General features: G+C 42.5%; 1 protein-coding gene across 1 annotated transcript in view; it reads right to left on the bottom strand.

The window, feature by feature from the left end:
- The window catches only part of zmat4a (zinc finger, matrin-type 4a), a 165815-nt gene that overhangs the window by 32321 nt on the left and 116347 nt on the right, over window positions 1-17147 (bottom strand). The window contains exon 5 of the mRNA XM_046346910.1: window positions 12354-12575. Within this exon, the coding sequence (XP_046202866.1) occupies window positions 12354-12575 (222 nt within the window). The remainder of the gene's footprint in view (window positions 1-12353; window positions 12576-17147) is intronic.

The following is a 17147-nucleotide window of genomic DNA, read 5'->3' as shown; positions in this document are numbered from 1 at the left end:
AATAGGTAAGCAGCTTGGTTTGAAGAAATCAACTGTGGGAGCAATTATTAGGAAATGGAAGATATACAAGACCACTGATAATCTCCCTCGATCTGGGGCTCCACCTAAGATCTCACCCCGTGGGGTCAAAATGATCACAAGAACGGTGAGCAAAAATTCCAGAACCACACAGGGGGACCTAGTGAATGACCTGCAGAGCGCTGGGACCAAAGTAACAAAGCCTACCATCAGTAACACACTAAGCCGCCAGGGACTGAAATCCTGCAGTGCCAGACATGTCCCCCTGCTTAAGCCAGTACATGTCCAGGCCCGTCTGTTTGCTTGAGAGCATTTGGATGATCCAGAAGAAGATTGGGAGAATGTCATATGATCAGATGAAACCAAAATATAACTTTTTGGTAAAAAAACTCAACTCGTCGTGTTTGGAAAACAAAGAATGCTGAGTTGCATCCAAAGAACACCATACCTACTGTGAAGCATGGGGGTGGAAACATCATGCTTTGGGGCTGTTTTTCTGCAAAGGGACCAGGACGACTGATCCGTGTAAAGGAAAGAATGAATGGGCCATGTAACGTGAGATTTTGAGTGAAAACCTCCTTCCATCAGCAAGGGCATTGGAGATGAAACGTGGCTGGGTCTTTCAGCATGACAATGATCCCAAACACACACGAAGGAGTGGCTTCGTAAGAAGCATTTCAAGGTCCTGGAGTGGCCTAGCCAGTCTCCAGATCTCAACCCCATAGAACATCTTTGGAGGGAGTTGAAAGTCCGTGTTGCCCAGCAACAGCCCCAAAACATCACTGCTCTAGAGGAGATCTGCATGGAGGAATGGGCCAAAATACCAGCAACAGTGTGTGAGAACCTTGTGAAGACTTACAGAAAACATTTGACCTCTGTCATTGCCAACAAAGGGTATATAACAAAGTATTGAGATAAACTTTAGTTATTGACCAAATACTTATTTTCCACCATCATTTGCAAATAAATTCATAAAAAATCCCACAATGTGATTTTCTGGATTTTTTCCCCCCTCATTTTGTCTGTCATAGTTGAAGTGTACCTATGATGAAAATTACAGGCCTCTCTAATCTTTTTAAGTGGGAGAACTTGCACAATTGGTGGCTGACTAAATACTTTTTTGCCCCACTGTATATGTCTAGAATTAGTTTTGATTTAAAATGGACCACTATCATGCACCTGTCTCGGAAAACAGGGGCAGGGGGGAAAAATACATGTAATATATGCACTTAAATAGAGGCTGGAGGACACATTTTCCTTGGTTCATTTTCATGCCTGCCAGGTAGGCTATACTTCTGTCGTAAAGCGAAGTAATGTGCTTAATATTAGGAAAGTTGAGAAATAAATATAGTAAGCCTTTAGAAAGCTGATGGGATCGATTCTTTTTAATAGAGCCCAAAACTCTATTTTCTCACACAATTGCGTAGCCTTTTGAAACTTTGCGCAACATGAGCTCGTGCTCTCATTAAGTGTTTTATTTGATTTTCGATGACATTTACATTGATGTTAGAGTAATTAGAGGGACAATATAGCGCTGAGTACCAGACAGTTAGCAAGTTTGGTACGCTACTAATGACCATCAGCAGCATCAGAGCTTAGAGAAGCCTAGTTACCATGACGTGGAATTTGACTGCAGTCATGACTCGTGACCACCGGTGTGGTGGTAATATCGTCACCGTAACAGCCCTAATCATATCAGATTACATTATATCTGCATGCAGCTGCTTGGACGTGGGATCTGGAGGGACATGATTTATAAACATGATGAGAGGACGAGAGATGGCATGGCAGCAGTGGTTCTCTCAGGATGATGAGAGAGAATGTGCTTTAGTCTTTATTCTTCATTTGGATCCCCATTAGCTGATGCCATGATGACAGCTCGTCTTCCCGGGGTCCAACTCGGTCTTAACTTAACGTGCTCATTGAAAGTTTGCAAGAAGCCATTTGCAGTGTGTGCTCTGTTAGGATATGTCGCTTGTTAAAGATTGTTCAAAAAGGCACTCGCACATCTGAACTATATTTGTTCCAGGTGCATAATAACAAGTGAATAACAAGAAAGAAAAGAGAAACCCGCACACTGCTCTTCCTGTTCTTTATTAAGCTTTACGTATCGGCCTCAAGGCCTTCGCCAGAGATTTGGTTCGAGTGTTTCTAATTTGCACCCATATGTAGACATTGTTTCACCCACATCCATTCAGTGCATCAAATAGGGTTGGAGTCAAGGAAAATACAAATGTGTTAACAAATATAACAATGTTCTTTACATTTTTTTTTTTATAAGTGTGTACATAAAACGTATTAAGCACATCTGTAAATCCTCAATGAGGACATCAACCTACAGTAGCAGGTACATTTTCATAAATCATTGGGTAAAGTGCAGGATAAAAACGTCATCAGCAAAAAAAAAAATCTGTATTTTATTTCATATATAGACACCAGTGGATGTTGCTGAGGGGAGGTCAGCTTATGATAATGGCTGGAATGGAGTGAAGGGAATGGTATCAAATTGTATTTGTCACATGCTCCGAATACTACAGATGTAGACCTTACAATGAAATGCTTACAAGCCCTTGCGCTTCGAAACACACCAACTATGTCATTGCGTTTCGATACACCAGAAGTATATTCGTTTCCAATGGAACGCTGCATTTGCCTTGCAGCATTGCGTTGCAGAGGCAGTTGCAGTGCGTCCTGTGTGGACGTTTGATTTATCGAACGTATGCATCAAATTGTATGTGTAGACTTGACAGAAAGTAGCAAAATATGAATGTAGATTTTTTTTTCCGACACATATTCAGTAAAAATGTGGGATTACATAAAAACAGTTTGATTGCATAATTCCTTCACATTTTTTATTAATTTATTTGCCAAGTATATTATTTATTCAATGACAGCCATAGTATAATTTCCCTCCAAAATGAGTTTCAATTCAGAAATCTATGTAACACTAATAATGAATGCTATCCTAAGACCTTATAAACAAATGACTTTATGAATTGACTGAATTTAAACGGAACTGACGTGTGTGAAAAGAAAGGTACAATGAGGGAGGTCAGAACAACAACCAGACAACTCCTCTCCTCTTCCTGTCCTTCCTGTGGGCTGGTCGGGCCCGGCAACTCCTCTCCTCTTCCTGTCCTTCCTGTGGGCTGGTCGGCCCCGGCAACTCCTCTCCTCTTCCTGTCCTTCCTGTGAGCTTGTCTGTTAAATTGACTGTTAAACAACACATACAAGCTTAACATAATATGACACCATAAAAGGTGAGATTTAGGTTAACTAAATACTGCTTGTATAGTGTCGTTAGTGGCATAAATATAGGAACAGTATGTTAAAGTTGGTAATACTTGCTGTTTACTCATGGAATTTATATTTCAGATCATTGTATTTCAGATCAAAAGATGAATATGACAGGCAGATATTTCGACAGCAAACAGTTTTAGGATATTTTCTAACCCAGAAACAACAGCTATATATTTGCTTCATATTAATACGTTGATCTGAAATACCAATTAACCTGCATGACTATACTGTAAAAATGACCTACTTTACTTCACTGTCGCAACACTTATGACACTACCTGTGATGTAGAGAAAAAAAAAACATACCATTGAACTCGGCTTCGAAAAGCAGCTGATACATTTTGACCTTGACTGCTGCTTTTCATTGCTGAGGCAGCCTCTTCAGTGTCTGCACCAGGCTCATGGCAAAGAGGGTCTCCTTCCTGTGATCATCAGGTTGGGCTGCATCCCTCTCGACGGCTTGGAGGAGCCTCTCCTGAAATGAGTTGAGTGGATCTGGGGGCTGGTACCTCCGATGACGCCTGGTGTGACGTTGTTCCTCTTCGTTTCTCTCTGTTTCTCTCCACGGCCACATCCTGTTCAACGAGGTCCTCAGTGGTCACTTGCGTGAGGTTCATAATAATCTCAGGTGGTTCTATAGATCTAGAGGTGCTTCCTCCATTTCATCATCTTCCATGGCTGCACCGGTGGTGGTCATACTCATGGGTGATGTTGTAGAGGGTCTCACTCCACCGGTGGAGGTGATGGTCGCATTTGTAGGTGACATTGAGGGTCTTGATGCACCGGTGGCGACAACACTTGTGGATGACGTAGTAGAGGGTCTGGCTGTAAAATTGCCACTCGTTGCCCGAGGCACAATAAATGGATCCAGAAAAGAAAGAATGTGGCAGAAGCACCAAGGCTGCTGGCCTGAAGCTGCTGAACCAGACCTCTTATCTTTCTCTGCCCTTCTCTCTCTCTGATACATGTCCCTGTGTCCTCTCCACTTCCTCCTACAGTCTTCTTCTACATAGACATGAACATGATAAGCCAAACCATTACCTAGCATAACTATAGTTATTAGATAGCTATCATGGACATGTCACCTACTGTACACATAGACACACACACACACACGGTTATCTGACCAAATTATCAGAATACAATAGTATCTACCATTTCTATTACTCTTTATCTAGCATACACACTCACACTCTTTCAAACATGATTATTTGGGAAAGCTATCAAGGGTAGTAACTAACATAATTTATTTGACTATTTCTTTCACACACACCTCATTGGCTAGGTTAGCTAGCTAGCTAATGCTAACTAGCCACATCTAGCACAAGATCACTACTAAACTGACCTGGCAATCCTACTATCGTGGACACTTGTCTCCAAGCAGCATTTTTTTGTGTTCATGTCCCTGTAGCTGTCAGCAGTTGCGTCAAAAAGACACGGTTTTGAGGATACTGCGAAAATGATTCTCTCCTTCATGTGTCCAACTGCATGCGACCATTTGCAAAAGGTACCTGCATCAGTATAGTTGCCTAGCTGCGCAAAATGTTATGCAGCAGTGATGCAATGATGCAGTTGGTGTGTTCGAAGCGTTAACCAACAACGCAGTTTAAGAAAAAACTGTTGAAGTCAGAAGTTAACATACACTTAGGTTGGAGTTATTAAAACTCGTTTTTCAACCACTCCACAAATGTCTTGTTAACGAACTATAGTTTGGCAAGTCAGTTAGGACATCTACTTTATGCATGACATAAGTCCCTTTTCCAACAATTGTTTACAGATTAATTATTTCACTTATAATTCACTGTATCACAATTCCAGTGGGTCAGAAGTTTACATACACTGAGTTGACTGTGCCTTTAAACAGCTTGGAAAATTCCAGAAAATGATGTCATGGATTTAGAAGCTTCTGATCGGCTAATTGTCATCATTTGAGTCAATTGGAGGTGTACCTGTGGATGTATTTTAAGGCCTACCTTCAAATGCAGTGTCTCTTTGCTGGACATCATGGGAAAATCAAAAGAAATCAGCCAAGACCTCAGAATTTGTCTTTTGACATCCACAAGTTTGGTTCATCCTTGGGAGCTATTTCCACATGCCTGAAGGTATCACGTTCATCTGTACAAACAATAGTACGCAAGTATAAACACCATGGGACCACGCAGCCGTCATACCGCTCAGGAAGGAGACGCGTTCTGTCTCCTAGAGATGAAGTACTTTGGTGCGGTAAGTGCAAATCAATCCCAGTACAACAGCAAATTACTTTGTGAAGATGCTGGAGGAAACAGGCACAAAAGTATCTATATCCACAGTAAAACGAGTCCTATATCGACATAACCTGAAAGGCCGCTCAGCAAAGAATAAGCCACTGCTCCAAAACCGCCATAAAAAAGCTAGACTACGGTTTGCAACTGGATATGGGGAAAAAGATTGTACTTTTTGGAGAAATGTCCTCTGGTCTGATGAAACAAAAGTATAACTGTTTGGCCATAATGACCAAGAACACGATCCCAACCGTGAAGCACGGGGGTGGCAGCATCGTGCTGTGGGATTGCTTTGCTGCAGCAGGGACTGATGCACTTCACAAAATAGATGGCATCATGAGGACAGAAGATGATGTGGATATATTGAAGCAACATCTCAAGACATCATCCAGGAAGTTAAAGCTTGGGCGCAAATGGGTCTTCTAAATGGACCATGACCCCAAGCATACTTTGTTGTTGTTGCAAAATGTCTTAAGGACAACAAAGTCAAGGTATTGGAGAGGCCATCACAAAGCCCTGACCTCAATCCTATTGAAGATTTGTGGCCAGAACTGAAAAAGTGTGTCCAAGCGAGGATGCCTACAAACCTGACTGTTACATCAGCTCTGTCAGGAGGAATGGGCCAAAATTCACCCAACTTATTGTGGGAATCATGTGGAATACTAATAGAGTGTATGTAAACTTCTGAATATGAATATGATGAAAGAAATAAAAGCTGAATTCTTAAAGCATATTCTTAAAATAAAGTGGTGTTCCTAACTAACCTAAGGAATTGCGAAAAACTGAGTTTAAATGTATTTGGCTAAGGTGTATGTAAACTTCGAAATTCAATTGTAGGTAGAAATTACAAACACTCAAACCAAAGCTCTGAAGAAGGCCTTGAGGCTGATACATAAAGCTTAATAAAGAACTTTAATACTAGGAAGAGCAGTGTGCACGTTTGTCTTTTCTTTTTAAAGAATATTAAAAACATAACAAACTTCAACTTCAAATGAATCAAGTGAGTGCTGGCCCCTATTTTTCATTTGGATGAGTATTGGTTCTCCCCTATTTTTCATTTTGATGAGTATTGGTTCTATGACAGACAAAGCTAAGGGCCCAGCATCACCATGATAAACCAGTCCAGTCCTCCTCTCTGCTCAGTAAGCAGTTCTGTTATAGACTAAGCAAACGAGACATAGAGAAGATTAAATCTCCTTACACACAGTGTTAGTTACAACAAAATGGTCTGGGTTGCAGTGCAGTCTCAGGATGTGTCTGAAATAGTACCCCTATTCCCTATATAGTGCACTACTTTTATAGGTCCTGTTCAAAAGTGGTGCACTAAATAGGGAATAGGGTGCCATTCGGGAGACACACACTCAGTGACATGATGAGTGTGGATGGAGGGAGAGAAAAAAAGATAGAAGATAAAAGCAAGAGCAATTCTATGTGTGTCATCAGTCCACAGCGTTAGCAAGCTTACACTGAGGAAGCCCCCAGGAGAACTGCCATTATCTGCCTGTGCACTGGAAAGAAGAAAATGGCACACTCTCCTCTTCTCGCTTTCTCTTGTTATAAATGACTGCAGTGCTCCAGTCTAGATAGAACAATGTCTCTCAGACTCAGTCAGTGGTTCAACACTTCGGGCACAGAATCTCACAGCAACAAACAGTATTATATTCAGATTGAATGTAGCTAATGCACCTCCTCCATAACCCAAAGCTATTTAAACATTTTAGATGATAATAGTAAGAATGATAAGAAAGAAGTAGTTCTTTCTTAGAAGGAAAATAATAACTTATATGTACAATCTATATTTATGTTTTAGATTATAATAATAACAATAAGAAGAGTTGCTGCTCTTTATCCAGGGAAACCTGTTCTGGAATGCGACTCGCACCATTCATCATCTTCTGTATCTTCCAAAAATGACTTCATAAAGAAAAAGAGCACCATGGGCATTCCCTAAAATAGACTGCAGGAATTCAGGGGAAAGTTGCCTATTGTACATCATGAACTAACTGGAATAGGTTGGACTGTCTTGGATCTTGTTTACATTTTCCCTACATTACTTTAATTGATATACGGAGATTATGTGTATTTTTGCACCCTATTCCCTATATAGTGCACACTACTTTCAGACAGGGCCCATGCGTCTCTGGTCCAAAGTAGTGCACTATATGGGGAATAGGGTGCCATTTGGGACGCACTCAATGAGTCAATAGGTTCTACCTTGTCAAGTCCTCTAAAAGGTTAAATCCTTGACATTATACAATCACTACGCTGATGTCCTATAAAGTGAAGTTTACACTTCACACCATAAAGCACAATTAGATAACATGTCCCTATGCTATAGACCACTTTGAGGTCCTGTATGCAGGTATAGCTAGTTATGAAACATACAGATTACACAAACTCCTATGCTATAGCCTAGACCACTTTATGGTGCTGTATAGTGTTTACAGGTAGTTAGCTATGAAACATTTACACACATCCTTTAGAAAAGGGGTGGGCAACATTGATGGGTAAAACATTTTAGTGGCCCCACTCTTGGAAGCGGAGAGAATGTTTTTACGTTTTAAAGCAAGTTTGCTGCAATTCTACACATTTTGCCATGGGGCGGAGAGAAGATTTTGCACTTTTATAACAAATTTGCTGTAATTCTACAAATTTTGCCATAGGGTGGAGATAAACGTTTGCCATTTTTAATATTATGTGAGTATAATATAATATAATATAATATAATATGAGTGAGACTGACTAACAAAATCAATGGCGGCCCCACAGCATGTAATTCGACCATCATAACGAGATTAGATAGCTGGCCGCAAAACTAATTTATCAATCTAAAAAATGTTAGCTGACATGGGCTAATTGACCTACTATCAGTGACTTACATAACATGAGGAAAAACTTCGGATGCACAACCAATGTTTTCGAATTTGCACCTTGTGTATCCTACTATTCTAACTCGCAACAGTATTTTCTGTTGTTGGGGGGGGGGATTAATCCCTGCTTTAGAGGCAGGCAGTGCAGTAGCTAGCGTAGCTCTACAAAGCTCCATGAAGTCTCAGCTCTGTAGGGAAATCTGAAACCCAGAGCACATGGCTGAACCCAGAGGATCATAGAGTGAGGTTAGTAGGGTTTAGGATGGGTAACAAACAGAGGGTGAAATGGGAGCACAGATGGAGGAGTGTGGGAGGTGGGCAGGTCCTCTCCTGGAGGGTCCTCCTTTACAGTACACAGCACAGAGTACTAATGGGCCGGTCAAAAGTAGTGCACTATAAAGGGAATAAGGTGCCATTTGGGACACAGAATATATATACACGGCAGAATGCTCTCACACACTCCCTTCTCAGAAACAACACCACTACTGTGCTGTATAACCACCAGCCAATTGTACAGGAATCTCTCAAATGAAAATCACCTCTCAATAGTTATTCAAGGAATATTTCATCACCTGCTTGAAAACCTTCAGTCAGAACCACCAGATATCCATCTACAGCTGTTTGTTTAATAGCCATCCAACATCAGAGAACAGAGTGCGCAAGAACAGGACAAAAATGAAGAAAGACTGAGAAAAATTAATAAAATAGAAGTGCTATTTCATTCCGCGGCAGGCCGGGGTCACAGAGACAGAGAGAGAAGAGGAAATAGTAGAAGTGCTCTAGGTAGTAACTCTTTGTGTGAAAGATAGGACTGCAGAGCTGTGCTGGCAGGCCTATGAATTAAGCAGCCCAGCCCATCCCTGCCCGCTGCACTGTGCCCTGGCTGCCCCTGCTCCCCTTTCCCTCTCCATCCCCCGTCCACACAATGCTAGTCCTGCCTGTTAGGATGATTTGCCACTTCATTACTAATTGATAATCGCCGGAGAGAAACGCTCATTAGAATGTGAGTGCTGAATACTGCATCTCCATGCTTCCATTTCCAGCCACCCATTATGACTATAGTGACGTTGGCGAAACACTCTGGCTTTGAGTTATGGCTCATCTATTTCACAGAGAATAGGCAAGTCCTCAGTCCATAAGCGGAGCCTGTCTGGGAGGAAGCATTCAAGAGTTATTCAGGGGCGGGACCTTCTGAAAAACGAGCACTGTTTTAGGGGAAGTACGAGGCATTATACTTAACTTGAAACGATCACGCAGTTCAAAGTGTCGAGTCGGCAAAGACTCAAGTTACCATCAAGCGTGAATATTCATGAACCTCCATCAATAACTTTAAATGACCCCAAACAGGGCATAATACATTATGACAAAGTACTATATTGGTGCTTTTCCATTGAGACTTACCCCCACACCAGTGAGCCACCAGTGTTATATGTTAAAGTAGGTCTAGTGTTATTGTGTTTCTGTCAGGAGAGTGACTCTAAAGACTTGTGGCGAGCAGAACCAACAACCTCCGCATCATTCAAGACTGTTGGTTTGTTAGAAGGTGTTCAAGTTCACACCTAGCCATTGTTATGTAAATGCAAGCTGATAAGTACCCAGAGTGTTGCCTTGGCTCCCAGTTAGAGCAGATTTGCTGGAGCCATGGCCCAGTGAGATACGGGTGCCAGCCCGCATCGATAGGAAACGGAAAGTCTGAGCTTTTGGGTAAAACACTGGGGTAAATCCTCAAAGGAAATGTGGCACATGTGAAACATGGAATAAAATTGTAAGAAGTGTGTACATTCCTCCTCATACTCATGCATCTCAGTGATTGGACAACACAGTGCATTTTACATTTAGGCCAGTTAGTCAGTGCATTCAACTAAGGTAGCTAAGACAACCACAGGTCACAGTCATTACAAGGAAAACCTTCCTAAAGACATGCAGCTATCCCTGAGAAGGTGCAGGTGAAGCCTCCCAATTCATTGCTGGCAATGCAGAGCCCTTCAACCAGCCCTAAGTAGAAATAACCAGTCTGGGAGTTAGGAGTAGGACTTGGACTAGGCTTTATCTTCAATCAGATGTGACTCGGCAGCACGGTGCCTCCCCATTCGTCCCTTACAAAGCAGAGCCATTATGTCTGCTCATGCACTACTTAACTTTACAACCCCCTGGGTCCCACAGCACTGCAGCAGCATGCTGGAATAATACTCTGTAATTGTTATTGACATATTGTGGGTAGGAGACAATAAGAGAGAAAGAGGGCACCATTCCCCCTCCCCACTCCAAAATTAACAGCCCGAAATAGGTTTGTCGTGTCCTGGTACTTAAGAGACGCTGAGCCTCTCCACTGTAGCTCTCTCTGGTTGGCGTAGAAGCAGACACTAGCCAAGTCCAGAGGGATGCATGCAACACAGCCAGAGAAATAGAAGTCTCACATTAACATCAGAGGAAAATGGACCTCCTTAGCCCCCGATTTAATAACGGATAATGCCATACTAAAGAGCTTAACAAATGCCATGAAGTGTACAAACAAATATATATTACATATTGACCCCATCTTGACATATGCTGTGCTATCTCAAGATATGGATATCACAAATGGTGAGTCAGGTTTTCCAAAAGTAGTTTTGCATTAAATTTAGCTGATACTGATATATTATCTATTACATGAGGAATACAAAGCTTGAAAGAGTTCATTTGTGTCTTGTATTTCCCCTAGGCCTACTTCCAAGGCTTTAAACACCTCATACTGCGAAAAACAGTAGCGTACATGCATATGTCTTCATACTGGATGAACTCTAGTAGACAGTGGGGCTGGGAATCGCCAGGGACCTCACAATACGATATTATCACAATACTTATCACGATACTTAGGTGCTGATACGATATGTATTGCAAATCTCATGATTCTATCTGTATTACGATTCGATAATGTGATTTTATTGCACTTTGATGATCCAAAAATATTGCTCACCAAATGTCTGCTGCAGAGGGACAAGAGCGAGCCATGAGAAAACGAGTTTTGATAAATTATGGAAATAAAAGAGCTGAAAACAAATTGGCTCCCAATTTTATTTTATTATTATTTTAGTCATTTTTACCCCCTTTTCTCCCCAATTTTGTGATTAAGATCTTGTCTCATCACTGCAACTCCTCAACAGGCGAAGGTCGAGTCATCCGTCCTACGAAAGATGACCTGTCAAGCCGCGCTTCTTAACACCCGCTCGCTTAACCCGGAAGCCAGCTGCACCAATGTGTTGGAGGAAATACTGTTCTACTGACGACCGAAGTCAGGGTGGAGGAACGTGATGATTCGAGTATAGCCCCCCGGCCAAACCCTCCCCTAACCAGGACGATGCTGGGCCAATTGTGCACCGCCCTTTGGGACACCCGGTCACGGCCGGTGATTGAACCCCAGGCTGAAATGATGCTTCAACACTGCGTTGTGCCACACAGGAGACCCGTCTCCCTATTTAAAAATAAGATGGAGAACAAGATATGAAGATAAAATACTGGAGTTTTGGAGCAGATGCAGCCAAATAGCACAAAAATAATACTGCAAAGTTGTCAAAACGATACGATACGATATATCGTCAAAAATAATATCCGCTATGTAACTGTCTCGATTTCCCCCCCCCCTATCACTAGCAGACAGTGTCATATCTTCTTACATAACACCTTGTCATCTCTTCCTGTGTTATTACATATAACAATGTTACTACACATACACTTATATAATGTTACTACACACAGAGGCAACAGTAACTAACAATCCTGGCTGTTATGGAGTAGGGGTGACGGGAGGAGGCAGTGAGCTGCATGGTTATCTGTGCTACGTGTGTGTGTGTACGCATGTGTGAGAGAGAGAGAGTCTCTGCCAGGTTATCTGGTCTGCCTCAGGCCTTCCCTGTTCTGTTCTGTACCTTTCATCTCTCCCATGTCCAGGGTCTTGCCCAGCTGTTCCAGGAGGTCGGCACGAGCTGCGTTTTTCTTGTGCTTCTTGCCGTCATAGTGCTGCTGTGCCATGCCCGGATTGTTGAACCAGGCGTTGCATAGCTGGCAGTAGCGGTCCGAGTCCCTGCGCTGCCGAGGAGAGGTCAATGGGGTCGTTTCTGGGGAGCTTTTCACGGGACTGGGCGGAGCCTCTGATTGGACAGAAAAACAGGAAAAGCAAACAGGGGGAGTTCACATCAACATTGCTCTGCTGTTTGACAACACTCTCTAGACCAAAACACAGACTGGTGTTGTTGTTTTTTTGATCCGTCAGCTAAAAAAAGGCTTAGGAACAAAACTTAAGGAAGAAAACAAAGGTTGGTAAAGGAACAAGCTTTCTTGCCGGGAGGCAAAATGTGAGGCATGAAATGAGCGCTGATCACTTTGGCTCTGGCTATTCCTATTCGACCCCCACCAATAACAAGCTGTTAACTCCATCCCAAGCATGAGAAGAAATCCTAAATCAAACTTAGCAACTGGAAAAAAACACCCTGCTCTACTTAATGTTGACTTCTTGTGTACAATATGCCTTCATGCATGGATGCCACCATTAACCCTGAACAAACATGAGATCGCGCAGCGCTACATTTTCCGACATAGGATTTCGCTAGCAAGTTAACCAGTTTTAACACTTGGCCCAACCTTCATAAGTTAACATTTACAAAAGTCCCGTTAGAAAGCATCAGATCACATTACGGACCACTGTGATGCAGTCAGCATCTCCCAGTGGTATCTCTTGTGAGCGTCGTGGCCAGTCAGGACAGAGTTGCAGTGCAGAAACACAAATGTCAGCACCATGTTCTTTAGCCATGCTGTTAATAATGATATGCTACAGTATAGCAATTCATGCTCATCTTCAAGTCAGAACTTTTACAGTGAAGACTGGCAGGTCATGGATATGTACACTGCAGTATAGAACTGGTAGCATTCCTATAGAATATTAGCTTAAAAAAGTAGCACTCAAAGACCCCTTTGATACTGTAAACTACCAGCTGTTTAAATATAGTATCAGGAAGTTAAAAACTGGGGCACTGAAAACAATAGAAAAGGTGGTGTAGGAAAAAGCTTTTGATCTGGAGTGGCTACAATCACACTGTTATATTTCTCACTGTTTTGTCACTTATAGGCCTTAAAGGCACATATGAGTTGATAACAAAGCCCTTGGTTTAGACAGCATATAATTCAGGCAATTAACTGCTGCAGCAGAAAAGAGGATGACAGCATGGAATTAAGTGGCTGTAGGAGTTGAAAATCAAAGAGTGTGAAATGTATATCATTTGTGGGGGATGATAATGATGATGGTGTTATTAGAGCCAGGGAACAAAGGAGAACCACAAACATATTCATTTCAAGAAGAGATATCATTTTCATAAATATGACAAAGCATTTTCCCTCTTTTCTTTGAGTGTTACTCAAACAGACATGCTGATTCGTAACGTATATTGTCTCTAATTGTGTCTTTCAGCTTCCTTTCACATAATCTAAGAGAAGTGCGTCAATGGTGTGTTGAGATTCTAGTTTCTCCTTTTAGGGCAATTGAACACCCCCCCTGCTTACGTACATTTGAATGCTTGGAGTGTTTTGTTCTGTGAAATGCGTTAAACAAAGCCCCTATTTTCTACTTCTGTTTCACGTCCTGTCCTTATATTAGTTGCATAAGTAATGCAATGTGCTAGTCAACAAAATTGGCGACGAGGAAGAAACGTTCTCACATTGGTGTTCATTCTTTTCAGTAGAAAGTCTTGGTAAAAAAATAAATAATAATAATTGCTGTAGAAAGACGCAAAGAAAACATGGCGCGAGCCAGTCAAGAGTGATGCTACAGTAGCTAGCCTGGAGGGAGAAGAAGAGTTTTGCTGTGGGAGAAAGTGTAATCGCTGTGAGTGAAAAGAAGAAGAGAAAAAAGTCAGGGAGTGAGGGACCATCTAAAAAGTGTGAGAAGCAACAAAAGAAAACTGAAAATGTCTGCACTGGTTGGAACAATGGAGTTCTTACACAGAACATTTTGACTGAAGAGAAATGAAAGAATGAGCAGTTGTGCCAACATCTTTGACTGGTATGGGAGGAAAACCCTGGTGATAAATCACATGATGAAATTGTGGCTCCCTTAAAACGACAGTATTCTCCCAAACTACTGATCATCGCAGAGAGATTCAGATTTCATTACGAGAAATCAAGATGAGGGGGAGTCAAACTCATAATTTGTGGCAGTATGGAAACAGTTAAACAAACACTGTGAATTTGGGTGATCACTGAGTGACAGCATACGTGATAGGTTCGTGTGTGGAATGGGCAGCGAGGAAATTCAGAAACGCCTTTTGATTGAGAGCAACTTAACATTGCAGAGTGCAATAGAAGTGAGTACGTCAATGGAAATGGCAAAGAAAGGTCACCAAGCAGAGGAGTGTTTGTGCATGTAAAAACGTGTATTTGAAAACAAAAACACACAATCAAACAAAAGTACCGAACAAAGGAAAAGCGACTTCAGGAAGTACAAAAAGAAAGTGCATAAAATCACACAGAGGATGAACAAAGTGATAACCTGTCTGAAGGGGAAGGGGACAGAATCTTGGACATGGATACTGGGTGACTCCGCTACTGGATGGAAAAGCAGTAGGGATGCAAATGGACACTGGAGCAGCCGTATATATTTTCTCTCTGAGGCCGTATACAAGGAGAAACTACATCACCTCACACCACAGCCCATGAAGATGACACTGAAAACATACACCGGTGAGACTGTTCCAGTGAGAGGAAGCGTGATAGTTACAGTGGAGCTCAAGAAACAAAAGGTAAAGCTCCCACTCTACATTGTGAAAGGCAACCATCGAGCTTTGCAAGGACACACATGGCTGTAAAAGATTAAGCTAAACTGGCAGGAAATTCACATGGTTGGAGGACACAAACCTAACAAGGGATATTGAGAAAACATGCAGATGTGTTCAATGGAGAACTTGGCGGTATGAAAAACATAACAGTTAAAGGACCATGAAACCAGACAGCAAGCCAAAATGCTTCAAAGCTAGACCTGTCCCATACACCATGAAACCATAAGTTGAAACTGAGCCAAACAGACTAGTCGAGAGTGGAGTATTACATCCAGTGAATGTTAGTGAGTGGGCTACACCCGTCGTTCCAGTCATGAAAAAAGATGGATCATTCAGACTCTGTGGCGAATTCAAAGTTACCGTTAACTCCATCTGACTGCTGAAAAATATCCACTAACCCTCATTGACAACCACTTTTCTGGTTTAGCTCGAGAACAGAAATTCAGTAGGATAGACTTATGTCAGGCCTATCTACAGACGCATGTTGTGACCAAGAGTCACAGGAACTGTTGACTATAGTGACTCACAAAGGACTGTACAGGTATCAGAGGCTTCCTTTTAGAATCACCTCAGCTCCGGCCTTGTTTCAGAGAGCTGTGGAACAGATACTGAGCAGGCTCACCAGGGTCCATTGTTGCCTCGATGATCTACTAATCACTGGCAAAGATGAGTACGAGCACCTGAGAAACCTGGCCACTACACTACAGAGACTGGAGGAGTACGGTCGCAGGGTCCAGAAGGACAAATGCAAGTTTTCCCGGCCTGTTGAATATCTGGGCCACGTCATTGACAGTTCGGGGGTTCCACAAGGGGCCATCAAAGGTGAAGGCCGTCGCGGATGCCCCATCCCCACGGAACGTGAATCATTCTTAGGACACCTGGCGTGCTACACAAAGTGTATGCCGAACCTAGCTAACATGCTAAAGCCACCACATTAACTTTTGAACAAAACCAAACCTTGGAAGTGGACAGATGTGAGGAGGCTTTCAAGAAAGAGAAAACAGCCTTAACTCAGTCCTCAGTCAGAGGCCCTAATCCACTTCTACCCCAACTTGCCATTACAGTTTGCATGTGACACATTGCCTTATGATACATCATGCGTTCAGGTGCAGAGAGGCCAATTACTTTCACATCAGGGACCGTCTGCTATGCAGACGGCCTCTCAAGGTGTCTCTTACCTGTCACACACACTGAGCCCTCCCAGGCTGAAATCTTCTACTTCAAGGAAGTGATTAATGACCCAGTTACGTCCGTCCAACTGAAAAAGTTGACCCACACCAATCCAGTTATTTCTCGCCAGAAAGGGTGATACAGTTTAGTCTGGACGCTTGCTATGGGGATTTTGAGTTATCATACCACCACCACTGAGAAGGCAGGTGCTTGAAGAACTCCATTCAGGGCAGTGTGGCATGGTGCAAATGAAGGAGATTGCATGCAGCTAATTTTGGTGGCCAGATTTGGATGCAGCTATCGAAGACAAGGCCAAGTCATGTTCCACATGTCAAAAGATGAGGAACATAACTCAGCTAGCACCACTACACCCATGGGGCTTCCCAGAGGAGCCTTGGCAGCAAGTCCACATAGACTAAGCTGGCCCACTGTAGGATCATATGTTCTCCGTCATAGTCAACGCACACAGTAAAACACCTTCCTGTTGCAACCCCCATGCAACACGTGGATGCAACCCCCCCAACACGTGGATCTACTGTTGCTGAGAACCAACCACAGAGATGATGCATGTCAAGTCACAAACCCAGATCAGCTACTGGAGACCTAACATGGGGCAGCAAGTAGCCGAGTGGTTAGAGCGTTGGACTAGTAGCCGAAAGGTTGCACGATCGAATCCCCGAGCTGACAAGGTAAAAATATTTAGTTCTGCTCCTGAATAAGGCAGTT

This window comes from Oncorhynchus gorbuscha, linkage group LG04 (assembly GCF_021184085.1).
Source record: "Oncorhynchus gorbuscha isolate QuinsamMale2020 ecotype Even-year linkage group LG04, OgorEven_v1.0, whole genome shotgun sequence".
NCBI classification, from domain to species: domain Eukaryota; kingdom Metazoa; phylum Chordata; class Actinopteri; order Salmoniformes; family Salmonidae; genus Oncorhynchus; species Oncorhynchus gorbuscha.
Note: the sequence above shows the minus strand (reverse complement) of the source record. Positions and strands in the feature narration are given on the sequence as shown.